Here is a 27,431-nt window from a genome sequence, read left to right as displayed (position 1 = left end):
ATGTTTCTACAACAGCTGCTCTCCTTGGCACTGCCTGTGCCCTTCTGTCTGCCTGTGCCCAACAGCTGGCCCTGGGACTAGCAGGACAGGTACAATGAGCACAAAGCAGTACCATCGTTCAGCTCACCATTGCTCGGCATTTTGATTTTTCCTTCCAGTCATCTGCTTCAGCTGCAAAGCCATTTCTGATTCCTATGAGGCCTTCCTGGATGTCCCCTTGGATATCAAAGTAAGAGGTTTTGCAGTTGTGCTTCAAGACATGGTAAGGCTTTTCAGAGTCAACACATTTGTCCTGAAAGCATATACTGTGAACACAAGAGGTCTTGGTCGTGGATGGGAAGGGGAACGGATGTTGTCCTCCTGCAGAGGCCATGGCACTGGTCTCTCTGTAGGTGCTGGCTTGAAGCTGGACAAGCACCCATTCTGCGCTCTGCACCCTTGACATAGCCTCCTCCTTCTTTCCTTTGCCCTCCTTCAACACCTGTCTGGCTTCCAGGCTGATGGGTTGGATTGTTTTCACTACTGATGACCGTACATAACATCAGTAGCTCAATGGCAGGTGATACAGAGAGGGAGCTCTTGATTGCCCCTGAGAACCTCTGGGACAGGGGAAATGTTCAGCACCACACTCTCTTTCTGGCTCCTTCTGGATACAGCTTGCAGATTCATGGCGGGTCTCCTCAGCATCAGCTACAGGGGTTTTCTTGTCAGCTCCTGGAAAATGTTTGGGCCAGGGCATTTGCTGTAGCTCAGTGCACCGATTTCTCAATTCTCCAGGCAGCCTCATCCCTCACTGCAGCTCTGGAGGACTTTGTAACACCGGAGCACCTGGATGGGGAAAACTGCTTTAAATGTAGCAAGTAAGATGATTACTAACAACATATTAACACGAGACTCTGTGTGAGGGGGCTACAAGTCATTGAGCAGAAGTCATCTTCTCGTGGAAGTTTACTGCACACTGATGAGACTCAGTTTTGTTTGTCTGGTTTTTTGGGGGAGGGGGGTTGGGGTTTTTTGTTTGTTTGTTTGTTTGTTTTAAATATGGCACCGAATTGCCTTAAAATAGCATAAGGATGCAGGAGACAAGAAAGGTTGTCTGACTGCCTTGGTGGAAGATAGGGTGCATTTCAGCGCTGTGCTCTGTGCTTGGTTTCAAGGTGTGAGAAGAATGTTGCCGCCACTAAGAGGTTCACTGTCCACTGTGCACCCAAGGTTCTCACTGTGTGTCTGAAGAGGTTTGACTGCTTCACTGGTGGCAAGATCAGCAAGGTGTGTACACTATTGGTGTGCAGCTTTCTCTTCAAGAAGCAGATTTCCTAAAGCAGTATGCTTGTCACAAGCTGCTTGTGTTGGGTTTTTTGGGGTCCCTTCTGGGGAGTGGAAAGTTCCTGTGGGAAGACAGGCAAGCACTGTGCTCTGATAGGGCTGCTTTGACTGAGAAGGGTTTCCTGCCACCCAAACGATGTTATGTTGCTTTATGGAAAACCAAGTGCTCATGAGCCCCAGAGATGTATTGATACCCCTGGACTGGCCCCTGCACTTGGTAGGCTATTTCATGTCACAGACCAGGGTCATTTCTGAGCCCTCTTGGTCTCTCCATAGGTTGTAGAGTATCCGGAGTACTTGGATCTTCGCCCATACATGTCTCAGGCAGATGGAGAAGCACTCCTCTACTCCTTATATGCTGTCCTGGTGCACAGTGGTGTCAGCTGTCATGGAGGACACTATTTCTGCTACACAAAGGTAAAAGAGCAACTTCCTTCCCAATGGGGAAAAATGTGTGCTGGGGAAGATAAACTTTCCTGTCAGTGTTACTGACAGCCAAAGTTTTGGGGCAGAAGGCCTCCTTAGTGGCTGGACTGCATTTGTTTTGACATGCTCTCGGTTTGGCAGTTTCCTACCTGTGTTTTTGGAGAGAAACCATGGAGAGATCCTTGCCTTTTTTTTACAGGCCAGCAATGGATTGTGGTACCGGATGGACGATGAATCTGTGCAGCTGTGTTCCATTGACACAGTTCTCAGGCAGCAAGCCTACCTGCTGTTCTATGCCAGGTAATAACCAGGATTCAAATAGGTTCAGAATACATTTCCTTTGCCTCATTTGCAGTTGTGCTTCTCACCTTCCTGAGTGTTTTTCTCATCAAATGAAATTACTACCTGCATCATTCAGTGCTGTCAAATCTGAACTACTCCGTGTCTGTCCTTTACTGGGCTTCAGGCTGCGGCCCGGATGGAATCTGCTACTTGCCTGGTCTCTGATGTTGACTCTTGTAGATAAGAGGACTTAAAGAGGACCTCCAGGAAAGATGGGGAGGCACCATTTGTCAGGGAATGTAGTGACAGGATGAAGGCTATCAGTTTTCAGCTAACAGAGGGCAGGTTTACATTAGATATTGGGAAGGAATTCTTTGCTGTAAGGGTGCTGAGACACTGGCACAGGTTGCCACAGCATCTGTGGGGGCCCCATCCCTGGAAGTGTTCAAGGCCAGGTTGGACAGGGCTTGGAGAAACCTTGGAATAGTGGAGGGTGTTCCTGCCCACCACAGCGGGGTGGAACAAGATAAAGTTAAAGGTCCCTTGCAACCCAAACAAGTCTGTGAATTTATGAAATGGAGGCTGTGGGAGGTATAGAGATGAGGTTTTTGTTGGGACAGAGGCAAACTTGGTGGGAAGACCCTAGCTGAGTTTCCCATTAGTGTCCTTGGTTAAGTCTTCTCTCTGTCATAGAAGCCTCTCTGAGAAAATGACTGAACCCCAGAGGAGGTTGCAACAACAGCTCTAAACTGAGATCACTCTTTTGTTTTTCTCCAGATGCTCTGATCTGAGAATTGGAGAAAGGCCTTCTTCCTCACTGGCACCATCACATGCCCCTTCCTTCCTCAGTCAGTGTGTGGCCAGCAGCAAGCAGGCGGGCTCTGTTGGACCACAGGCTCTGACTGGTAGGACTAAGGTAACTTTGGGGTCATGGGTCAGGGCATCAGAGGAAGAGTGGATTTCTTTCTGGGATCTCAGCATTTCTCTTTTGCCCCTCACACACCGCACCTTTCTTCACAGCCACAACACTGCTCCCTCTCAAAGCATCCCACCTGGATCCATCCCTTTTGTGCGCCTCTGGCCTTTTGGTCTTAGTAGCCCTCCAAAAGAGCCTTTTGGAGGCCCTAAACTGTCCTGTCCCAGAACTTGTAGGGGTTCCCCACTGCTCTGATCCTTTCAGGAGAAAAGGGCAGGAACTCTCCACAGCTCTCTTGGCAGGGCATGAAGGACACTGGCAGGGAGCGGTCCCGCAGCAGATTCCCTCTGTGGGGCAGGGATCTCCGCAGCTGGTCTGGGGACACCACAGACTATGAGGACGCTTCAGAGAGAAGAACTGGTCCTCCAAGTCGTGACCGTGGTCCTAGGGATAGCACAGCTGCAAGGCCTTCCAAGAGGATCTGCCGGTGGGCTCCCGCTCCCAGGGCTGCTCAGGAGCAAACCTTGCTGAGGCAGAGGGAGCCAAGCAGATCTGTGCGGGGAACTTACAACCTTGGCAGCCGGTTTGTGCAGTACACAGACTGTGACCGCTCACTGCGGAAGAGAAAGAGGGAGAGAACAAGTCCTGCACGTTGTGACCAAGTCTTAGTGAATACTGCAGTTCCAGGGCCCTCCAAAGCCAGCTCCAAGCAGGCTCTCATGCTCCGGGCTGCTCGGGAGCAAACCCGACAGAGGCAGAGAGAGCAGAGAAGATCAACATGGTGGGGCTGTGATTGCCACAGCCAGTTTGGGCAGCACACAGACTACCGCCCTTCAGAGAAGAAGAGGAGGGTTTCCACGCCCCAGAGATTCACGTCACACAAGCATTCAGGGCACTCTGGCAATGATGGCGTTGGATTATGGCCCTGGCTCAAGCAGAACGGAAGACTAGCACTGCGTTTATTAGCCAAGGCATCCTTGTTTTCGATACGCCTTCTCAGACATGAGGGAATGATTTAGCTAAGTAGATGAGAGTTACAATAATATAGAAATATTATTAGAAATATAGAAATATATATAGAAATATAGAATATATATATAGAAATATATATAGAAATATAGAATAAATATATAGAAATATACATAGAAATATAGAAATCTATACAGAAATATAATATAGAAATATAGAAATATATATAGAAATATAGAATATATAGAGAGAAATATATATAGAAATATAGAAATATATATAGAAATATAATATAGAAGTAATATTTTATAATACATTAGTACATGTTATATATCTTCAGCAATAGATAGTAATAGTATAATAAATATTATTAAAATAATAAAATAGTAAATACTAAAATACTTTAAGCAGAGTTATTTATTCCACATTGTAGATAATTATAGCTAGAAACATAGTGCACTATTTGGAAGCAGTGTTGAAGCAATTATATTAAAGTTAAGAAAACAAATATTAAGTAGAGATTGTGCAGCACACAGACTACCGCCCTTCAGAGAAGAAGAGGAGGGTTTCCACGCCCCAGAGATTCACGTCAGACAAGCATTCAGGGCACTCTGGCAATGATGGCGTTGGATTATGGCCCTGGCTCAAGCAGAACGGAAGACTAGCACTGCGTTTATTAGCCAAGGCACCCTTGTTTTCGACACGCCTTCTCAGACCTGAGTGAATGATTTAGCTAAGTAGATGATAGTTATAATAATATAGAAATATTATTAGAAATATAGACATATATATGGAAATATAGAATATATATAGAGAGAAGTATATATAGAAATATAGAAATATATATAGAAATGTAATATAGAAATATAGAGAGAAGTAATACTTTATAATACATTATTACATGTTATATATATTCAGCAATAGATAGTAATGTTATTATAAATGTTATTAAAATAATAAAATAATAAATACTAAAATACTGTAATCAGAATTATTTATTCCACGTTGTAGATAATTTTAGCTACAAACATAGTGCAGTATTTGGAAGCAGTGTTGAAGCAATTATATTAAAGCTAAGAAAACAAATATTAAGTAGAGATTGATGGTACCCCTGCCAACGGCCATGGGCAAATCGCTTTCTCTCAGGCTCAAGGAGTAACCTTGATGGCTGTCCCCACCCAAGGGAGGAATCCCCACACACACTCCCAGACGGAGCTGTTAGAAGTCCCTCCCATTAAAATCTGGGAACAGGGCTTTTCTAGTGTAAAGTGACGGAGTGCCAGTCAAGTGTTGCTCAGGGCAGCTGTGCCAGCTGGAGCTGGATGCTCTGCCTAAGCAGGGATATAGCAGCTCCAGCTGTGTCTTGTTTATGACTTGTCAGTGATGGCTTGAGCAAGGATGGTCTGCTGATCACTGATAGGAGTGAGCAAGGAGGGTCTGCTGTTTTTAGTGTTGAAGAATGCTGAGACCAGCTTGGCCAAACTATCAGACCCACTACTGGAGCCCAAAATGTCAGGCAGGATAAATCAAACTCTCAAATACTATTTTTAGTACTAGGAAGCAGGTAATACTTTATTTCATGGGGGATCACTCCTCTAAAGATGCGCGTGCAAGTTCAAAACTTTTCACAATTTACACATTTTATCAAACAAAGAAATTAATGTTCATGGGCTATAAATGGCATAATTCAGTTCATTAATTAGTATTCTATCTTAGTTATTGATTTCTTGCTTCTCATGCTATTAGTCCATGTTTTAGGTGCTTTCATTATTTCTCCCAGATAGACAGGGTTTCAGTACAATTGTCAAATTGTCTTTGTTAGTTCCTTCTTTGTCTCAGGGTTCTGCAAAATTTATGTCCTTTTGGTACATAAATTCTGCATTCCTTGTGTCCCATTTCAGCAATATCTCTCTTCCCCAGGTCTGAGATCATTGAAGCATATCAAGGTTGATTATAGTTTTTTTAACAAAACTCAAAGTTTCAGTAATTTTCCCGAGCTGCATTCCCACTATAGAAGCTTATGATAAAACCTTACTAAATGCTGGCTATAGTGGGGTATCACAGGGTGGAAAATAAGAGTACTTCAAAAAATTAATTAGGAAAGTTAAGTAAAATTACTGAGTAAGCCTGAAAACACATCATCTAAAGATGTATATGACTGATAGTCAATCACTTTATACAATAAAAGTCCAGTCCCACTTTTGCATACCAAGGACTTCTAGCATACCTCCCTAAGGTGTTTGAAGATCCTTCCTTTGAGTGGGGAAGCCCCTCAAGGTCACTCCTCAAGGCTGAGCAAAATAGATTTGCCCACGGTTGTTGGTAGGAGTGAGTAACATCGATCTCTAATAAGATCTAATCTCTTAATAACTGTTTTGCTAGCTTTAATAGAATTGCTTCAATATAATTGTTCGCTGACAAAGCTCCCCAAGAATGGGCTATGCCTTCTACTGGCAACATTCCATCCTGGGGCTCCAGGACTCCCTGGGCAGGTTGAAGGTCCGGATGCAGCCCAGTGCTGCGCTCAGCTCGGGCACCACTCTGGTGCGTGCTGCCCTCATGGAAGGCCCCATTCACTGGAGAAACAGGATCCCCATAGTCCCTCATCCTGGGCCTCCCCATCCCTGGCCTTACACCTTTGTGTCCAGGGCAGGCCCTGCTATGGAGAGCAGAGAGGCTCTGCTGCCACTCTGGGGGTGCCCATGAGCTGTGGAACAGCTCTAGTGGCCAAGTGCAGGGCTGAGCTCTCCATGGGACTGTGGCCTCAGGCAGATCCATTTTCCTTTCCTTGTCTCTTTTCCACTCATGTCCCAAGAGTGCAATTCAGGTATTAGTCAAGATATGATTTTCAAAGATCTTTAAAATCTGCTGCCTGTCCTTACTTTATCGTTAGTAAGTTTATTATAAGGAAATTTCTACTGAAGAATCAAACCTAACTTTCTCACTACATGGGACAAGAATTAGATTTCCCATTTTATACTAATGCCCAGGACTTGGAAGAAGAAGGTTTCCTGGTTCTTATTTGCTCTGATGTTGATTTGGTTATCCACTAGTAGAAAGGAACAAACAGGCTGCCTACCTACTGTACTGCAGTAACTTATTTTACACCCCAGATATTTATGTCTATTTATTTATAAAAATCTGATGATACTCACTGCACTGGAAATATTTAGACCTGACAAAGCAAGGCAATGACATTCAATATTTATCTATAAGAAATATCTCTAATATTCTGGGCCATTGATAAGACCTATGAATCTCTCCTGTAAACTGTTCCAAAACAAAAGAATACTGTAATTCTGTGCTTTATGAATGCATTTCCTTTCTGTTTCCTTCTCTCCAGAAAGTAGTGCACCAACAAACATTTCATGGCACTGAACATCTCCCTGTTCCTCAGGGGTGTAGATCATGGGGGTGATAAGGGGAAAAACCATGGTGTGGAACACAGCCACTACCTTGCCCAGAGGCAACATGTAGAAAGGCCAGCAGTAAATATATATATAGCTAGTACAAGCATAACAAAGACAATAATGATGTGGGTAGCGCAGGTAGTTGCTGCTTTGCTCTCCCCTCTGGAGATCGAGTGTTTTCAGGCAGATTAGTAGGACATTGTAGCAAATCAGCAGAAAAATGAAACATATAAAGAGGACTAGGTCATTGTTGACAAACATAATAAACTCCAATATGTAAGTGTTGGTACATTCTAACTTAATCACTTGTGTAACATCACAAAAGAAATTGTTGAGTTCATTTGGGCCACAGAAGGGAAGATGAACAACAAATACAACCTGGATGAATTTGCGAATCCAACAGCCCATGCTGTCCCCACCAAGACCCAAAAGAGTGTTTTCCTCATTAAGGTTGCGTAATGAAGATAGCCACAAATAGAACAGCAATGGAACAGGCTAAGGTCTCACTGGTTAGGAGAGAATTTTGCAGAAAAACATCTGGGGGCATCCAAGTGGACAAAGTGAATATGAATGAGCAAAATGCCTTTGCAGAAAAGGGCAGCTGTATCCTGGGCCATGCTAGCAGCAGTGATGCCACCATGACAAGTGAAGGGATTCTTTCCTTTTATTCAATACTTCTGAGATCTCATCTGAAGCATGGTGTCCTGTTTTTCTGCTCCCTAGAACAAAGAAGATACTCCTATACTTGAGTGAGTCCAGAGGAAGGCCATAAAGATGGTGAGGAGCTGGTGCACAAAATGCACAAGGGAAGACTGAGAAAGGTGTGTTTTGCGGGTTTGAAAGGAAAAGGCTCAGGGAGATTTTATCACAGAATCACAGAATATGCTGAGTTGGAAGGGACCCACAAGAACCATTGATTGAGTCCAGCTCCCGGCCATGCACAGGACCATCCTGAAGAGTTGGACCATGTGTCTGAGAGTATCATCTAAATGCTTCTTGAGCTCTCTCAGACTTTGGGCTGTGACCACTGCCCTGAGGAGCCTATTCCAGCATCCAACCACCCTCTGGGTGAAGAACCTCTTTCTGGTATCCAATCTAAACTTTCCCTGACACAACTTCAGGCCATTCCCTAGGCTCCCGTTACTAGTCCTCACAGAGAAGAGATCAGTGTCTAGCCCTCCTCTTCCCCTCCCGAGGAAGTTGTAACTGCAGTGACATCTCCCCTCAGTCTCCTCTTCTCCAGCTGAACAGACCAAGTGCCCTCAGCTGCTCCTCACATGGCTTCCCCTCAAGGCCCTTCCCCATCCTCGATGCCCTCCTTTGGATGCTGTCAAATGGCTTGATGTCTTTTTTTTATTGTGGTGCCCAAAACTGCCCCAATATTGCAGGTGAGGCCATCCCAGGTCAGAGCAGAGTGGGACAATCCCCTCCCTGGACCAGCCAGTGATACCTGGCCTGATGCCCCCCAGGACACACGGTTGGCCCTCCTGGCTGCCACAGCACTGTTGGCTCGTATTGAACTTGCCATCAACCAGGACCCTCAGGTCCCTTTCTGCAGCACTGCTTTCTCATTCCCCAGTCTCTCTGTGCATCCTGGGTTGCCCCATCCCTGCTGCAGAATCGATCACTTGCTGTTAAACATCATAGGGTTTGTGAAGTCCTCAAGTGAAGTCCCAGCCCTCTAATTTGCCAAGATCTCTCTGCAGGGCCTTTCTGCCTTAGAGGGAGTCAACAGCTCCTTCCAATTTTGTATCATCTGCAAACTTACTTAGTATCCCTTCCAGTCCTGCATCCAAGTTTATGAAGGTGTTTGTGCTGGTTTAAAGGTAAACTGGCAAGGGAAATGAACTCAACTCAAAAGAGATTATGTCAGAATAACAATTTAATAAAAATAATACAATAAATACAATTATACAGATGAACAATTGGTTTTAACCCACAACCCCCCCAGCACCCTGGGGCACGAACGGAGCGGTGTTCGTTGGGCCCCCCTGAGTCCAAAGTAAAAGGAGAGGGAAAAACCTGTTGGTGAGAGTGCTGGTCACAGTCCGGTCAAGGGTGGTGACCGCAGTCTGGTCGATAGTGGTGATCACAGTCCGGTCGAGAGTGGTGGTTGCAGTCTGGTCGAGGTTCTGGTCCTCCTTTGGATCCAACGAATGGTACCAGAAGTCCCAAGACCCCAATATTATATGCACTCAAGTTCAGGCAGGAATGCCCAGTACTTCCCCCAGGGTGGGGAGTTCCACAGTGGGTGAGATATTTTTGGAATCCTTGGTGGTCCGTTAGCAGACATGACCCCTCCGGCTGGGTGTGGAGGTGCTAATGACTCCCTGGAGGGGAGTTAACATCACCCATAACTGTAGCCTGAGGAGTCAGGTGTGCTCTGGGCAGCTGCTGCAAATGGTCTATTGTTAACAGTTTCTGGGAAATTACATGGAGGGTGTAGAATACACAGTGGATGTTACACCCACACAGTGATGAACTGGTCCTAGCTGTTCTAACGAGGACAGTGTTGAACAGCACTGGGCCTAAGATGGAGCCCTGTGGAACTCCACTATGGGTAGGTCACCAGTCTGATGTCACCCCGTTCACTATTACCCTCTGTGCTTCACCCATGAGCCAATTGCTTACTTATCATATGATGTGTTTATCCAGCTGTCGGCTGGACATTTTGCCCGGAAAGATCCTGTGAGAAACCGTATCAAAAGCTTTAGTGAAATCCAAAAAGATTACATCAGCTGGCTTCCCTTGGTCAACTAGGTGGGTTACCTTGTCCTAAAAGGTCAGAAGATTTGACAAGCATGACTCCATGCTGGCTGTGACTGATGACTGCATTGTCCTTCAGGTGTTTTTCAATACCTCCGAGCGTCCCAGTGTACAGGTTCCCAGAATCTGAAGTGATGCAATTTTATCTTTATTATCCTCTTCTTTATGGTGTAAACTCTACTAAATCACTTGAAATGATCCTTGACACAAATCTGTATCCTTGACACAACCTTTGTGTCTGTCTTATTGGGATCAAAATGAACTAGCAATTCCTGGTGCAAAACACCCTTGCATGCTTCTCCCATTTGAATGACTAATTCCACATCCACTGTCTTAGCTTAGCAAAGAAAAAGGGAAGAGTGAAGAGGTAAACTAGGATCCCATGATTCCTCCAAGTGAGTACATAGCAAAACCAGAAGGAAAAAAAAGGAAAAAAAGTTAAAGTTTTAGCCTCACTTTTAAAACTTTCATGTCTCAAATCAGCTTCCCTATGACCATCCATTTCCTTGACAGTCAAGTAGTTTCTGTCATTCCACAGTCAACTTTTTTTTTTACACAAAAAGAGACATTGTTTTCTGTTTTCAATTCAGAAGCCTAAGATATACATATGTTGGTATAAATTCATTGTTTTGACTTCAAAAACAAACCTACAGCAATGAAGATGTCTAAGTGATAGGTTGCCTCTTTCTATGGCAGAAATCTGGTTTAGAACAGATAAACTGTGTATTTGAAGCAAAGAGAAACCTTACCCCTTCAAACTTTCAAATAAACTTTCTTCACAAAATAGAGTTGAAGAGCTCATCTGGGAAATCTCTTCATCAGAACTCACCAGAAGATTAATGTCTTAAATATTTGCGTAGTACTTCTCATTAGGTCCATTGTCCCCTTCTCTGATAATTTCTTGCACTCATCATAGTGTGTTTTTAGAAAAGCTACACAGAAATGTTTTCACGATATTCAGAGAATATAGTGAATTTCATCTTATCACAGGTAACTACATCTGCAAAGCAAAGAACTATTTCTGTATTGATGGACAGGACATAGAGGATACAATAGCAGGTGATTCACGTGAGCTGGATGCCAAACCTATCTTAAAATGATATAAGAAAGAATCTGAAGAGAAACAACCTTTTTTTTTAAAGGCTGAATTACCTGGAGGATTGACTCAAAACTGGAAGGTAGAGATTAATTTTTGGGTAAGTGCTGGCAAATCATATTGTCCTTCCAGCAGTACACACAATATCAAAGCTACTACTACATTTAATATAATTCATAAACATATTACATATTTCTATTTTTGACTTTTAAAAGGCTTGTTTCACCTCTTTGTTCCTCAAGCTGTAAATCAAGGGGTTCATCATTGGAGACAACAGTGTGTAAGAAAGAGAAAACAATTTGCTACTGCTGCTTGAATAAGAAGCTTTGAGTCTCAAGTAGGTCACAATGCCAGGTCCGTAAAACAGAGTGACCACGACTAGGTGAGAAAAGCAGGTAGAGAATGCTTTTCCCTTGCCCTTCACTGATGGTATCTTGAAGATGGTGTGGAGAATCTGGATATATGACACAACTATGAATAAGAAGAGGACCATGATGAAAAGGACAGCTATTACGTAGGTGGTGATTTCATTTCTACAGGTGGCCACGCAAGCCAACTTAAGCAGAGGCAGCAGGTCACAGAAGAAGTGATTGATCCCATTGGGACCACAGCATGGAAGGGTAAAGACGAAAGTTGTCTGCACTAAGGCCACCAAGACCCCGGTAAGCCAAGGCACAGCTGAAAGCAAGAAGCACGTGTTCCATCTCATCGTGGCCGTGTAGTGCAGAGGCTGGCACACGGCCACATAGCGGTCACAGGCCACAGCAGCCAGCAAACAGCATTCTGTCATCCCCAGGAAGGAGAAAGCATACATCTGCGTGGCACAGCCCCAAAAGATATGTTCTTCCTCTTTGTGAGAAAGTTCACTAGCGTCTTGGGGATGGTGGATGTGGCATAGCTAACCTCCAGGAAGGAAAAGTTCTTAAGGAAAAAATACGTGGGAGAGTGAAGGGCAGCATCTACCATAGTGATTGTGATGATGACGATGTTTCCCACCAAAGTACTGAGGTACATGGACAGTAACAGACAAAAGAGAGAGCCTTGGATCTCTGGAATGCTGGAGAAGGGTAAAAATTGGAGATAGGTCACCACAATGTGATTACTGCTGTCCATGTCCCTCAGGTGTCTTTTAACTGCAGAAGTCATTACATGTCCATTTTCTAGTTAATCTAAAGAAATACAAAATAGTAAATTGAATCTTTATAGATGTTACTTTCTAATAGGACAAGATCCCAGAAAAGGAAGTGTTGTGTTTAGGTATTTTTAGTGCTAAGGACTGTTTAGTGGAGAAAAGCAAGGTGGTTTCTTTCACACAGCTTTTAATAAATAAGAACAGCTTTCCCAACCGAGTGTCCTTCACTTCTAGTCAATAAAAAGGAAGATACCTCTTTGTTATGATAGTAGAATACTTCACTCTTCCTGCCTTTTGGGATGAGGATTATACTGTACTGCCCCACTTTTTGAAGTGGACTTTTGTCCCATTATCCAGTAGAGATCTGCAACTATAAACCCTTTGCCAAGCAAAGAAGGTTGGTCATTAAAACCCAGAAATTATGGATTTGTTGACAGAATGGGTGCTTGGCAATGAGTCCCTCTTGCTATCATTCTGTGAGTGGGGTTCATTCCAGGAAAGAATTACCTACTGAACACAGATAATCCTGTATACTCTGCACAGTACCACACAAAACTACTAAATAATGTGGATTGCACCCCAGAAAATTGCATTTGTTCCAGGCATTCTTCAGGAGGAACAGCTTTTTTCAAGAATTAAACATTCCTTGTAATTGATCTTCTATTCCAATAAACCATTCACTTCATAGGCAGATAAGTCTCCCTTAAAGACAAGTCCTGTGTAGGTGGCAGAGAACAATAAGATGGGGAAGAAGAGACAGAAGAAGAAATAAAATAAAGTAGCTCACCTGCCAATAGGAGAAGGCTGTGGTTAATATTTTTGGAAAAGCCACACTACAAACCTTAAGTGTTTCTATCTGTCTATGTCCCCACCGAAAAATAATCTTTTGGATATTGACCGTTAGCAATTGTAGGAGTCAGTTATTTTTTTCTCATTGTTTAGGTGTGACAGAGCCCTCTCTCTGCTTTTCCTGTTAGGTCCTGGAACAAACTAAAGAAAAACCTATGGAACACTTGCATATCTATTTTAATCTGTTATTTTTTTACCATTCATGGCATTAGGCCTGATCCTGCCTAAATTAAGGGATAAAAAATTGGTATGGAAACAAACCACATAGACCAAGCACAGGAAAAAAGCTTTAAAGGTTTTGCAGGAGGAAAGAACTTATGCATTGCTCATGTCTAACTCTGGCTTTATGCTCTTTAATTAATGGTATGGGAAAGGTGTCCCCTGAGAGAACACATCATGCCAACTCAGATAGATCCTTCAGATTTCTCAGACATTTTCCTCTCTGGATATTTCTGTCCTCTATGGATATTTCTGTCTTTATTTAGGTGAATCATGCTATGCTTCTGTTTAATTAAACAAAGATATAGCACTTTCTAGTTGTCACTTACTATGTCCAGAAGACACCTGCATCACATTAGGTGGTTCTTCCCTGAAAAATCACTTTCCCTTTGTTGCTTACAGAAGATGATTATAATGCAGAGGTCACTCTATAATCAATGACTAAAGACAAGAGTGGACAAAGACAGTTCTAAGGCCAGGTGAAATAGGATCAGTTTGAATGAGATATCGACGCTGTCAGTGTGGATATCCATCAGTAATTCCACTTTTAATCAAATCTAAACCCCAGATTTCTCTAACTGGCTGAACTTTGGTCAAAAATTTCTGAACATTACGAGTGGAACTTTTCTGTACTCATTCAAATACACAACATCTATTAAAAAAAATCTAAGTTCATCACCTGGGCCCTGTTCTGATCAGGGGGCTGGGAAGGGGCCAGGAGGAACAGGGGGAGCTGTTCTCCATCATGCGATTTATCTGAAAAGCTACAGCACGTGTCTGTCAGAGTCAGACCTGGGGATAGTCAAATCTCGATGCAGATTTACTCTGATCCAAGTTTAACTGGAGCCTGTTTCAATGATAATGGCTGATTGAAATGACATCCTGCCAGTTAACAGGCTAAGTGCACACTGCTTTACCTCTGACTATGGAAGATGGACATTGTCTCTTTGGCATTTAAAGGGACATTGTGCTGAGATAGCCAATGCAGGGTTGCTAATGGATCTAAATAAGAAACCACATCATAAGACCACAACAAATGGCTAAATAAAAAAAAAAAAATTTAATAAGATATAATAAAAATCAAGATGAGTAACGAACAAATCTTGTCCCTTACAGTCCTGGAAACCCTGCTCTCATGCAGAAGGGAATGAATTTTCCCACGGTGTGCTGCATAGATCCTGTCCATAGAGGTAGCTCTCCCATTTGATCATTCAATCTATTATATAATTCCATCATAATGAAACAACTTTATTCTTAAAGGCTGTTCTCATGAGAACTTGTTTCACTTCTGGACACAGGCCAGGCCACGCAGGTAGTGGTGTCACCAGTAAGAGTGGAAGCTGCCTGCTTACCATGAGCTGCTGAGTTTAACCTGTGGCCAAGAGATGAGCACAGCCCAGACCTGAGGGTCATCCTGGATGTTCAGCACAGCAAAGCTTAGGCCTTTTCAGGTGAACTGCTACATGCATCACTACTCCTAAACACATAATGGTCTCCTGCTCAGGGTCAATATAAGCTGAAGTGATTTTAAATGAAGATCATGGGTCTGTGGACAGAGAGTATGGCTGGAGACCATAGGGCAGGGTCGTTAAGGCCTTTTTGTGCACTCATGGTCTTCATATGTTGCTTTGCAATTTATCATCTCCCTGCACATACCCACAAAGTTGTCCTAAGGTGCAGGTCCTCTAGGTTTAGATGACAAAGTTGATGATAATTCTGTGTCTGCATTCTTGGTTTGGGGGTCTGAATATCTTTTATAGTCAACGGAGAAAAACAGGCACTTCTATGGCTTGTTTCGCCTGATTCTGATACACTGTAAAGATTAAGAGGATCTCTCTCCCCAGAGGCTATAAAGGTCCTCTAGATGACTGACTGGCCAAGACCTTTACAAAGCTGACAGTTTTATTGAAGTGATTTGTGATCACTTGTAACTTGCAGCCTTCCATTCCTATCTCAGCAGGATTTACAGTCCCATATGAATGTGGACTGTACCTCTGCTTCACCTTCAAATTTTGTTGAGAAAGCATAAATATGACAAGCTTACGTGACTACTGTCTCACTAATTTGGTGATAATTATGAAGTAATAGTAATTGTTTCAAAGTCAAAGACAACTCTTGATGTTGCATGAGAACATCTAGGTTTATATAGAAGTGTATTCCAAATTATCTAAAACTGGAGAGACCAAAAAGAGTGTCTGTGAATCAACTAATATACATACACCATAGTTAGTAACCAACCTGTGAGTAACAACTATGCTTTATTGCTGTAATCAGCATTAGCAAGTCTCAGTGGACTTCATAAATATATATATATAGGATATAGTGCTGGGGAAAAACACCTCTCCTTATTCACTGCAGAATGCTCAGAGTAGAATGTTTTTCTGGAGACCTCATGATTTAGGACTTTTTTCTTCCTCTTTTCCACCACGCTCCCCACAAGGTAACTTCAGAATACATGACTGCCATAAGCTGTGTATGCCACAAGTAAATCCTTGTGCATGCAAAGCCTGTCTCTTGTAAGGGCCCTTTAACCCTCTTCATGCTGTATAGCCTAGCCATGAGTACAGTCACAAGATGCTTTGGACCAATTGACCTTGCATGCATCCCCAGAGTAGATCACTTAAATTACAGTGAAATTATCTTTGTTATATTCAAATGTTGCTACTGATGCTGTTGGAACTTGAACTGATTAGTCCATAAAAAATATTTGCTTTTTTTTTTCCCCTTGTTCTGCAGGGTAAAAACTGTAGCTGAGCATTGAAGACACCAGTAAATACGCAAACTTTGAAGGCAGTGCTATGAAAAGAAGCCTCAGTCAAAAATAGAGACAAAAACATTTGCATAAGACCACTTAATCTCTTCAGAAGACCTTTTCAAAATCTTGATAATTTCTAAATTCTACTCATCCTTTTGCCTATTCAGTCAGGCAGTGGTATTTGGATTGCCAATTTGCCTGTCTGTTTACTACGTCATCAACTACTGAGTGCAAAAACGAAGAGAGAATAGTTCTACTAGGTACCAGAGAGGGATGATTCTCGGGAACTTCAGTGAAGTGAGTGAATTCAGACTCCTGGGTTTTTCTGAAATCTCTCATTTGCATCCTTTGCTCTTTGTAGTTTTATTATCTCTTTATATTCTCACCTTGATGGCTAACACAGTGATAGCTTTGACAATGAATGGTGATAACACCCTTCATTCCCCCATGTATTTCTTCCTCACTCAGCTGTCCTGTTTGGATATCTGCTATTTGTCAGTCATAATACCAAATATTCTTGAGAATCTGGTGGTGGGAACAATAGGTATCTCCAAGGCAAGATGTGCAACGCAAATGTTTTTCTTCCTTTTCTTTGGAGTTGCTGAATGTTTCCTCTTGGCTGCCATGTCACTGGACCGTTACGTGGCAATATGTTGCCCCTTGCATTACACTATTGTCATGAACAGTAGAGTCTGCAAAAGTCTGGTTGCTGGAACTTACATTTGTGGAACTGCTGTAGGCTTGGTACACACCATCACAACATTCAACTTACCCTTCTGTGGCTTTGCCATCAATCACTTTTTCTGTGAGATTCAACCCCTCTTGGACCTGCTTTGTGGTAACACTTTCCCAAGTGAAATTCAAGTCATTGTGGTGGCTGTCTTTGCTATTTCGTGTCCCTTCTTGTTGATCCTTTATTCATATAGTCGCATAATTTCCACAATTCTTCTGATGTCACCAGCTGAAAGCCAGCAGAAAGCATTTTCTACTTGCTCCTCACATCTTTTAGTTGTGATTCTTTTTTATGGTACAGCAAGCTCCATGTATTTGCGGCCAAAATACACCTATTCTGCATCTGTTGATAAATTCCTCTCGCTTTCTTATTCTGTGGTGACTCCTTTATTGAATCCTACTATTTATAGTTTGAGGAATGAGGAGGTGAAAAGAGCCCTGAGAAAAAAATGGAGAAATATTAATTTAGTGTGGAAATGCAACAGAATATTTGCATTGTTTCAGATGGTTGTAGTGGTATTTTTCACTGTAAATTCTTGTTCAGTAAAAGGAATTTCCAGATAATTCCCAAGAACACTTCAGCTTATGGGGAGGAAAGAAAGAGTGGAGATGTTGAACTGTAAGAAAGAGTGTTAGATGCTATGTTAGGATTTTGAAAGGAAACTTCTTCCACATACTGAAGAAATTCTTAAATAAATAAACTTTTTTTCTTTTTCTTTTCCTTGCTCTCTGCAGAAAATTGTGTTTTACCTGTTTCTGACTTTTTGAACAAAAGAGTAATGTTCAGGATTCTGATTTTACTGAAAGAACTGAGAACAATAAATTTTCATGAATTTACGTTTATTTCCTAAAAATGTTTAGTAAATTTCTTTGGGAAAAGAAGATATAATTCAAGTTATAATACAGGGCCCAGGAAATTACTGAGCACTGGTTATGAGTTCTGAGACTGTTATCGGAAAAAAAAGGTGTGCAAAATTGCATATCTGCCTCAAAGACCTTTCTTTAATTTTAGAGTCATTGTTATAAATATTTTGTACCAAGTCTTGGCTAAATCTTTTTATATATGAAGAGCAGACTGTTTTGTATAGAATTTGTATCAAAACCCGTTATTTCATATATGGTTTTTGCCTTTAATATTTCTATTATAGACTATTATGATATGTTATTAGGACATATTATTATATATTATATATATTCATTCTCCACTCCGCTTCACCAGCGGCTTCTTTCTTTTAAAGGATACACTTCTACTATCCAGGCTTTAAATGATTTTGTGACCCTTTTTCAAGATGTGTATCTGGTGCTCCTCAGTCTTTGTTCTGTGAATGTTTTGTGAAGATTGCTTATGAAAGGTAAAATTTAAAAAAAAATAGAATTATCTTAAAAGTGATGAAGTATTTGAAGCTGCTGAAGTTCCCCTTGAGATACTTGCAGTTCTTCATCCATACTCTTGGGTCACTTAAAAAAGATTCTTCTGTAGCTCTCCAGTTCATCCAAGGGCGTGATATTTGCAATTATAGACGGATTTCTCAGTGTCTAATTTTTTTTATAATGGAGAGGGTGGACTGTTGTTTTAATTGTATCTTTACTTTCACTATACCAAAGGTAAATAGGAGTGATTTAGTGGTAGTCATTAAAGGTGGGATAGATAGAGATTTTAAAATAAATTTAGAAATTCTGTTCTTCAGGAACAATTGATTTAATCTTGGACTTATAGTCTATGAATGATGGTTCAATATCTATCAAGTGATTATAAGCATGGATTCCTAATAGATTAGATATGACATTTCTGGGAGTTACAATCATTATAAAAGGCTCATATTGTTTTGGAATGGCATTTGTAGAGCAGATGCAGTATCTGGACATGTAAAATTACACTGAACATTTTTATTTAGTCATTAGAATATCCAAATATCTACACTTCAAGTTGGTGTCTAAGCTGTCACTATGGACTACAGATGCCAGATACACTTTTGCAGTAGATTTGGTCACCAGGTTCCACTCATGGATTGATTCATTTTGACTCTGTTGGGAATTCAGACATCCAGCGGGCTTGTACACACCTGCAAATAGACGTCTGTATCTGAAGTCAGGTTACATTCCAAATGATTAGTGTTTATGTGCCCAAAACATCATGAGATAAAGACAAACCACACCCATAAAGCTTGAGATCTCCTTCTCCAGGCTTGACTTGACAGCCTGAAGGGACATTTCTATTAATATGCATCCTAGGAAGTTCTTCCTCATTTTCAGGTGGAATATTCACATTCAGGTGGATTCAATGCATCAGTTTCTGCCTGTTACTCCTTGTCCTATTGCAGGGCACCACTGAGCAGAGCCTGGTCCATCCTCTGACACCCTCCCTGAAGATACTTATATACATTGAGGAGACCCCCTCTCAGTCTTCTTGAGGCTGACCAGACCCAACTCCCTCAGCCGTAGAGAGATGCTCCGGTCCCTTCATCATCTTTGAAGCCCTCCACCGGACAATGACATGATTTGTCATCACATGTATCATGTATGTTACTCCTATGAAGAAATATGTTTGAAACTGTAGACCTCTTAGACTTCTAGGGGTTTAATTGTTAAAGAAAATCTATGGAACTCACAGTTTCCATATAGCAGTGGACCTTACACTTGGTTTTTTGGTGCTTTTTTTAGACTTTTTTAGACCCTATGGTAAGGTAAAGAGATAGAAGGGTATTCATGGACTTGCTTCCTAGTATCAGTACTCCAATTATTATTAAAATATGGGATTTCAGGAGAAAAAGAGTCATGTAAGTAGCTTTAGAAATGCAAGATTTAGACAACTGAAACGATCGTCCTCGACTTCTTAAACAGTCAGTGGAGAGCAATAGGCAATTTTAGAGCAATTGAATTAGAGCGATAGTTTATTGAATTGTTTCAGATGTTTAGTCTGATTAGATTTTTTAGGATGTTGAATTGCACAGTAGTTGTACTTCTTCCCCCCAGTAATTGTAAAGGCCGTCCAGCATGAGTAGTTCAGATGGCCATTTCTACATTATTCCTGTTCCTCTTCTGTTCCTCCTGCCTCACAGTGTAGTCTGTTAATCTCTTTCCACAGCTCCTTCATCTGATTACTCAACACATCAATTCAAACACACATCCTTCACACAAAGGGGGCCCCTGGTGGTCTAGTGGTTGGGATGAGGCGTTCTCCCCGCCATGGCCCGGGTTCGATTCCCGGTCAGGGAACGCCTCCGGGCAGATGGAGCTCATCAGCCCTGTAAGGCCATCCACCTAAGAGAAGGTCACTCTAAACAAACCTACGTCCTGGGCACCTCGCTGCCACCGTCCAAGCCTCGCTCGGCCTCGGCAGATGAACCTTAGTATTAAAGGGTGGGCTCAGTTCAGCGCACGCTGTGTCTCACCTAAAAAATCCACTGCGCAGGCTCGAAGGGTAATGACCTTTCCCTTCACACAAAGGTAACATCAGTCCCAGCCTCAGTGAGAAACACCAGGCACACCTTACAGCCAGGGACCTGGATGCTTCTTCCTCAAGAATTCTGGGTAAAGGCCTCTGATGAGGCAACCAATGACGGTTGCCAGAAAGGGTGTCACTAGTTTCTCTAATCTGTTCATTCATGTGCTCTGAATCCTGTACTTGTAGATACTTCCCCCACAGAAATCCCAGCTGATTAAATTTCTTTCTTGCACCATGCACATTTACAAAATACTGCAACTTCAGCTTAATCAAAATAAATTTTCAGCCATGAATCTTCCTACAGACGTATGCATTGAACAGGAGGAAAAGGGTTCCTTTCATATAAAGAAACCCCCAGCTAATAATACAAACTAAAACTCTGTTTAACTTAGAAACAACTCATAAGCATTATTCTGGGACCAATCTTTAGCTGGTAAAACTACTACAAACATTTGTAGTGTTACTGCACACAATAAGATTTTTAATGTGTCAAGGCCCCATTGACTCTTACTGGACCTGTCCTGACACGAAGAAACTTACACATTTTTAAGGACTTTGAAATTCAAAATCTTCATAAGATACTGAAAAAATTATGGAGAAGGCTTTTCTGGGAGTTATTAAAAAACACCTGAAGGTAATCAGTCACAGTCAGCAAAGATTCATGTAGGGATAGTCCCACTTGTCATCCCCTTTGCTCTCCCCCCCTTTTCTCTCCCCACAGAGCTCCTGAGCCACCGGCGGCCGCAGCCCCTCCTCGTGGCCATGGGCCCAGCCGGGACCCCCCAAACCCTGCGCTCATTTGGGGGGGTCGCCTGTCCCCCCCTTCCATGCATTTCTTCCCACACTAACCAGCTGTTCCCAGTGTTCCCAGTAAAGCTTCTCAGTGCTCTGCAGTCCTGGTCATTTGGGAGAAGTCGGGGGGCTCTGAAAATCCTGGGAACGGGGGGGTTTGGGCACTCCCAGACCAACAAAATCTTGGGAAAATGTGCTTTGGACACTCCCAGACCCAAGACATCCCAGGATCAGGTGGGTTGGGGCACTCCCAGACCCCAATGTATTTGATAAAAGGGCCTTGGACACTCTTAGACTCCAGAAATCCAAGGGAAAGGGGGGTGTGCACAGATGTCACCCTCTCCAAACCCCATGAACAGGGGAGGTTTGGGCTTTCTCAGCTCCAAAAGATCCTGGAAAAGAGAGGTTTAGGTACTTCCATACCCTGGAAACTGTGAGAACAGGGGGGTTTGGGCACTCCCAGAACTAGGAAATGATGAAGGAAGGAGGTTTGGGCACATCCAGAGCCCCAAAATTCTGAGAACACGGGAGTTTAGGAAGCTCCCCAAAAACCCAATGATGTTTGGCACTCCCAGACTCTCAAGTCTTAGAAAAGAGGGGTTTGGACACCATCAGTGTCTGAAAAACATGGGAACAGGGGAGCTGGGAACATTCAGATCTCAAAATTCTTGGAAACACGGGGGTATGGGCTCTTCTAGACCCTAAAACTACAGGGACAGGGGGGTTGGGGCACTTCCAGACTGAAAAATCTTGGAAAGGTGGGGCTTGAACACACCCAGACTCCATCAAAATCCCAGGAACTGGGGGGTTTGGGCACAATCAAGCCCACAAAACCCCAGTAACGGGGGGGTTGGGACACGTCAGACCCCCAAAAACCCAGGAAAGGGGGGCTTGAGAACATTCAGACCCCCAAAATATTGGGAACGTGGGGTTTGGGCAATGTCAGCCTCCCAGTAACCCCATAAACAGGGGGGGTTGGGCTCTCCCATCCTCAAAATATCCTTGAAAAAAGGGGTTTAGGTACTCCCAGACTCCAAAAACTGTGAGAACTGGGAATTGGGCATTCACAGGCCCCCAAAATTGTGAGAACAGGGGAGTTTGGGTACACTCAGAGTCATAAAATCCCAGGAATAGGGGGTTTGATCACTCTCTGTTCCTCGAGTCTTGGAAAAGAGGAGTTTGGGCACCATCAGTGTCTGAAAAACATGGGAACAGGGGGGTTGGGGACATTCAGATTCCAAAAATCTTGGGAACATGGGGGTTTTGGGCTCTCCTAGATGCTAAAAGTCCTGGGAAGAAGTCAGTTGTGGCAACCCAAGACCCTAATATATTAGATTGAGCTGTTAGGACACTCCCTGACCCTACAACTCCTGGGAACAGGGAGGCTGGGCACTCCCAGACCCATAAAGTCCTGGAGAAAGGTGGTTTGGACACACCCAGATTCTGAAAATCCTGGGAACAGGGGGGTTTGGGCAATGTCAGCCTCCCAATAAACAAGGAACAGGAATGTTGGGATGTCCCAGAACCACAAAATCCTGGAAAAGAGGGGGTTATTTACTTCCAGACACCTAAATTTGTAAGTAAAGGTGGGTTGGGTGCTCCAAGTTCCTCAAATCTTATAAAAGATCAGTTTGAGCACCATCAGCATCTAAAAAACACGGGAACAGGGGGGCTGGGGACATTCAGACCCTTAAAATCTTGAGAACACGGGACTATTGGCTTTTCTGGACCAAAAAAACCCCAAGGACAGGAGGGTTGGATCAACCCCAGACCCCAAAATATCGGATAAGAGGGGTTTGGACACGCCCCCAACGGCCCTCAGCCAATCCCAAAGCGCCCACGCCGCCCGCGCCCAATCCCAGCGCGCCGCGCTGATGACTCATCAGTCGCCGGCAAGACCAGGCTCCAACACGGCCCCAAACCGCCGCCGGCCTTTGCCCTCAGCCAATCCGAGTGCGCCCAAAAAGCCCCAAAATGGCGCCGCCCGGCTGGTTTGGGGCTGTCAGCAGCTGTCCGGTGCTGGGCATGGAGCGTGTGCGGGGAGCTGGGGCCGTGCTGGCGGTGCTGGCGGTGCTGGGAGCCCCCCCGGCTGCGGGCGAGGAGCTGTCGGGTGAGCGGGGGGTGGGAAAGGGGGGCAAGAGGGGAGAAAAGAGGGGGTGGGAGCCCCAAAAAAGTGAGTGGGAGGGGGGTGGGAAGGGGCGGAGTGAGTGGGAGGGGGGTGGGAGCCCCAAAGTGAGGTTGGGGGGGTGTGGGGATTGTGGGGACGTTGGGAAAGGGGTGGGAGAGGGGGGCAAGGGGTTGTGGGAGAGCAGGCAGAGGGGTGCCATGGGGGACCCTGGGTGTCCCTTGAGCCCTGGAGCGGTTCCTTGGGACTCTGGGGGGGTCGAATCCGCAGTGAGGGGGTCCCCAACCCCCCTGTCCATCCCCAGGGGGCTGATGGGAGGGGTTCCCCCCCAGCCAAGAGGCGGTACTGGGGCGTCCGTGGGGCAGAGGGGGGTGGGAAAGGGGCGTCCGGGGTGGCCCCCTGAGCTCCCAGCCTGCTGGGGGGGCTGGGGGATGATGGAGGGGGGGGACGGGGCAACCCCTGACCCGTGTCCTGCACACACAGGGGTGTTCCAGTTTCTAGGAAAGACCGAGTGTCACTTCATCAACGGCACCGAGCGGGTGAGGCTCGTGGACAGGTACATCTACAACCGGAAGCAGGACCTTCACTTCGACAGCGATGTGGGAGTGTTTTTGGGGGACACCCCGTTTGGGGAGATCCAGGCCAGGAAATGGAACAGCGACCCGGAAAGGCTGGAGGACAGTCGGGCAGCAGTGGACACGTACTGCCGGCCCAACAACGAGGCATCCACCCCGTTCACTGTGAACCGTAGAGGTGAGCGTGGGGCAGAGCGGGTCCCCTCGGCCTCTGCCCCGGGAATGACCCTGGAGCCCCTCAAACCCTCCCTGGGAATCACCCCAGACCTCTCAGCCCTCCCTGTGCCCGTCCCCTTGGCCTTTTGCCCCCTCTCAGTCCATCCCAGTCTCTCCCAGTGCCCCCCGCGTCTCCACCCCGCTGGGGCCACCGAGCTCCCGCCCCTCAGCCAATCCCAGCGCGTCTCTCTGATGACGCTCCAGTTGCCAGGCAGACCCAAACCAAAGACTTCCCTCACCACGACTCAGCCTCCCAGTCCCGAGCGCTTCCTTCCCAGTCCACACCAGTCACTCCCAGTCCACACCAGTCACTCCCAGTCCCTCTAAATTCACTCCCAGACCCTCTCAGTCCATTCCCAGTCGTTCTCACTTCACTCCCACATCTCCCAACTCTCTCCCCAGTGTCCCCCCAGCCCAGCCCCTTCTCCCCCACTCTATTCCCAGTCCCTCCCATTGCCATCCCAGTCCCTCCCAGTGCCCTCCAAGCCCTCTGCCCTCCCTGCCAGTGCCCCCCAGCTCAGCCCAGTGTCTCCCCCGTCCCTGCCAGTGCCCCCCAGCGTGTCCATCTCGCTGGTGCCGTCGAGCTCCCAGCCCGGCCCCGGCCGCCTGCTCTGCTCCGTGATGGATTTCTACCCTGCGCCGGTGCAGGTGAGGTGGTTCCAGGATGGGCAGGAGCTGCCGGAGCACGTGGTGGCCACCGACGTGGTCCCCAACGGGGACTGGACCTACCAGGTGCTGGTGAAGCTGGAAATCCCCCCCCGGCGCGGGGTCACCTACAGCTGCCAGGTGGAGCATGTCAGCCTGGAGCACCCCCTCACCCGGCACTGGGGTACGGCCCGGCCCCCCCAGCCCCGGGGGGGCAACTGGGGGCGACTGGGAGGGAGTTTGGTGGGTGCTGGGGGTGCTGGGAGGGGGGTGGGAGGGTCCTGAAGGGGCCGGGAGGGGCCGGGTGGGATCCCTGGCGGGGCTGGGAAGGGACTGGCAGGAGGTTTCAGGGACCCCCGGGTGGGCTGGGGGAGAGCGGGCCGGGCTCTGTGGGGTGCCGGGTGGTGCGTGGGAGGAGGTTTTGGGGGTGCTGACCCCCCCGGCTCCCCCCAGAGATGCCACCGGACACCGTCCGCAGCAAGATCCTGGTGGGGGTGGGGGGCTTCGTCTTGGGCTTGGTCTTCCTGGTGCTGGGGCTCGGCTTCTACCTGCGGGAGAAGGTAAAGGGGGGTCCCCAAATGGGGGTCGTGTCCTCCCCCTTGCTCTCCCACAGCCTCTGGGCCCCCCCTGCCCCCTCAGCCCTTTTTCTCTCACCCCCTTTTCTCTCCCCACAGAGCTCCTGAGGCGCTGGTGGCCGCAGCCCCTCCCCGTGGCCTCGGGCCCAGCCCGGACCCCCCAAACCCTGCGCTGATTTGGGGGGGTCGCCTGTCCCCCCCTTCCCTGCATTTCTTCCCGCACTAACCAGCTGTTCCCAGTGTTCCCAGTAAAGCTTCTCAGTGCTCTGCAGTCCTGCTCACTGGAGAGAAGGGGCTGGGGGTGACTTGGGGGGAAATGGCGGGGGGAGCAGAGTTTGAGGGGGGAGAACCAGCCCCAGGATGGATCGGGAATGGGGAACCCCCTGAGTCCTCCACGTGTCACCCTGTTCATAGGGGGGATTGTGGGGGCATCTGCACCCCACCAGGGCACCCAGCGCACCCCAAGAGGTGCCAGGACCCACATAAACTCCGAAACAGAGGTGGTGGGAATCCCAAATTCAGTGGCAGGGGAGTGGTACCCCCCCAAAGGAGGATGGGGGTGAGACAGGACTGAGGAGTGGAGAATGATGGGAAAGGGTTGGGAGGGGTCAGAAAGGTGGGGAAAAGGAGGATGTGGGACATCAGCTTATCCCCAGCTCCCTGCACACAGTGAAGCTTCCCAGTTCTCTGCACTCCTGGTTACTGGGGAGAAGTGGGGGGGATTCAAAAATCCTGGCAACAGGAGGGTTTGGACACTCCCTGACCCCGAAATATCACAAAAGAGGGATGTGGACACCCCTAGACTCCAGAAATCCTGGGAACAGGGGGGTTTGGATATTCTCAGACCTTAAAAATCCTGGGAACAGGGGGGGTTGGACACTCTCAGAACTACAAAATCCTGGAGAAAGGTGGTTTAGGCACATGCCGTGTATCAGGGAGGGAAAAGGTCCGAGAGATACTGGAAGGTGAAAAACTAGACACCGTTGCTACTTAAGGAAGTAACTATTTATTGTGAAAGGTGGCTAACAGTGAAAACATAGGCACTCAAGAGAAAGGGATTAGGGAGGAGAAAAGTGAACAAAAAGACCCTAAAAGGAAGGCACAGCACCCTACTCACCCAGGTGTCACCTATAAGAGAGTCTTACCCACTCTAACCACTTCTAAAGCCTCTCTGCAGCAGCTGCGTGTTCCGGAGGGCTGGCAGGCTCCCACTCCAGCAGGCGTCCCCGCTAAAAGCAACTTGGTCCTTCGTGTAGAGCCGGCCCCCAGCAGGGAAAACGTGTCTGCTTTTATACAGTTCATTGAGCACACCTGCCCGGGGAGGGGTGGCCAGCACCGCCCCGTCAGGGGTTCCCAATCCCACCCCCTTGGTTATGTCAGTGCCCCCCTTCTGTGCATGGGTGAGAAACTTGGAAATCCCCTCACGCAGGCGCAGTGAGTCCTGGGGGTCTTTCCCAATTGAGTCTGGGGGCGAGCCTTCCTCACCTCATCATCACTTTCTCCTCCAAATGCCCTTGACGAGCCATTAACCAATCACAGGAGACCAATTAAAACAGTTTATACAGAAGTTCTCCCTCCAAGGACAAATTTACTGTTTTATCAGTGAACTTGGCAGGAAGAACTGTAAACTACTGCAGGTGGCTAAGGCCAAACACAGACCAAAAATATCATCACAACTCCATCCCAGTACAAGGGCTCTGAGCCAGAGAAGGGATAAGAGCCGGGTACAGGCTTGGGAATTGCCGGGAGGGGAAAGGGATGTCTAAGAATAAGTCCCTCAGGAGAGGGAAGCAGAGAGGCTGAGTTTTGACCCCAGCACAAAGGTGTGCAGGGCAGAGCAGAGAATATGCCCACATAAGATTCTTGTGCGTCCGTCTTTGCAGTTCTGACAGGCACTTCTTGTCACAGCCTGTCCTCTCCATTCCAGAATAGACCCTGGCAACCAAAGAACCAACACCCCACACCATAGTGCAGACCAACCCATGTGCTTTGGGCCCTTTTGTTGTCCTATCCATTCTGGCCTATCCTCTCCATTCTGGAATGGCCTCTGGAAACCAAAGAACCAAGCCCCCACCATGTGACAGTTCAACCCCATCCGTGTGCCAAGGGCTCCTTTGTGGTGTCACAGCCTGTCCTCTCCATTCTGGAATAGCCCCTGGAAACCAAAGAACCAACACCTC

General features: G+C 46.0%; 3 protein-coding genes and 2 long non-coding RNA genes across 6 annotated transcripts in view; 3 read left to right on the top strand and 2 right to left on the bottom strand.

Moving 5' to 3' along the window:
- Nucleotides 1-27,431, bottom strand: part of LOC135405804 (uncharacterized) — a 369,333-nt gene that overhangs the window by 291,558 nt on the left and 50,344 nt on the right. The window lies entirely within an intron of this gene.
- On the top strand, nucleotides 1,506-2,924 carry LOC135405799 (uncharacterized). Its single transcript, XR_010426004.1, has 3 exons — nucleotides 1,506-1,743; nucleotides 1,952-2,052; nucleotides 2,812-2,924. It is a non-coding gene; the product is annotated as an uncharacterized LOC135405799 (long non-coding RNA).
- LOC135405775 (olfactory receptor 10A4-like) lies at nucleotides 11,400-12,347 on the bottom strand. The gene is given in 2 exon segments (XM_064640367.1): nucleotides 11,400-12,022; nucleotides 12,025-12,347. Coding segments are annotated over 2 exon segments (936 nt in total). The 5' UTR covers nucleotides 12,338-12,347.
- LOC135405952 (olfactory receptor 10C1-like) lies at nucleotides 16,420-19,289 on the top strand. The gene is made up of 2 exons (XM_064640465.1): nucleotides 16,420-17,346; nucleotides 19,200-19,289. The coding sequence occupies exons 1-2, from the start codon at nucleotides 16,420-16,422 to the stop codon at nucleotides 19,287-19,289; spliced, it is 1,017 nt and encodes a 338-aa protein (XP_064496535.1).
- LOC135405950 (class II histocompatibility antigen, B-L beta chain-like) lies at nucleotides 23,075-25,359 on the top strand. Its single transcript, XM_064640464.1, has 5 exons — nucleotides 23,075-23,225; nucleotides 23,724-23,993; nucleotides 24,579-24,860; nucleotides 25,130-25,236; nucleotides 25,351-25,359. The coding sequence occupies exons 1-5, from the start codon at nucleotides 23,090-23,092 to the stop codon at nucleotides 25,357-25,359; spliced, it is 804 nt and encodes a 267-aa protein (XP_064496534.1). The 5' UTR covers nucleotides 23,075-23,089.

This window comes from Pseudopipra pipra, chromosome W (assembly GCF_036250125.1).
Source record: "Pseudopipra pipra isolate bDixPip1 chromosome W, bDixPip1.hap1, whole genome shotgun sequence".
NCBI lineage: Eukaryota > Metazoa > Chordata > Aves > Passeriformes > Pipridae > Pseudopipra > Pseudopipra pipra.
This window is presented reverse-complemented; position numbering and strand designations above follow the sequence as displayed.

Excerpts from the sequence above, each read along its gene's own strand:
- LOC135405952 (XM_064640465.1), top strand. The coding sequence starts at position 16,420 with ATGATTCTCGGGAACTTCAGTGAAGTGAGTGAATTCAGACTCCTGGGT. Across the intron at positions 17,347-19,199 it reads AATGGAGAAATATTAATTTA|GGCACCACTGAGCAGAGCCT; the intron begins GTGTGGAAATGC and ends GTCCTATTGCAG.
- LOC135405950 (XM_064640464.1), top strand. The coding sequence starts at position 23,090 with ATGGCGCCGCCCGGCTGGTTTGGGGCTGTCAGCAGCTGTCCGGTGCTG. Across the intron at positions 23,226-23,723 it reads TGCGGGCGAGGAGCTGTCGG|GGGTGTTCCAGTTTCTAGGA; the intron begins GTGAGCGGGGGG and ends CTGCACACACAG. Across the intron at positions 24,861-25,129 it reads CCCCCTCACCCGGCACTGGG|AGATGCCACCGGACACCGTC; the intron begins GTACGGCCCGGC and ends GGCTCCCCCCAG.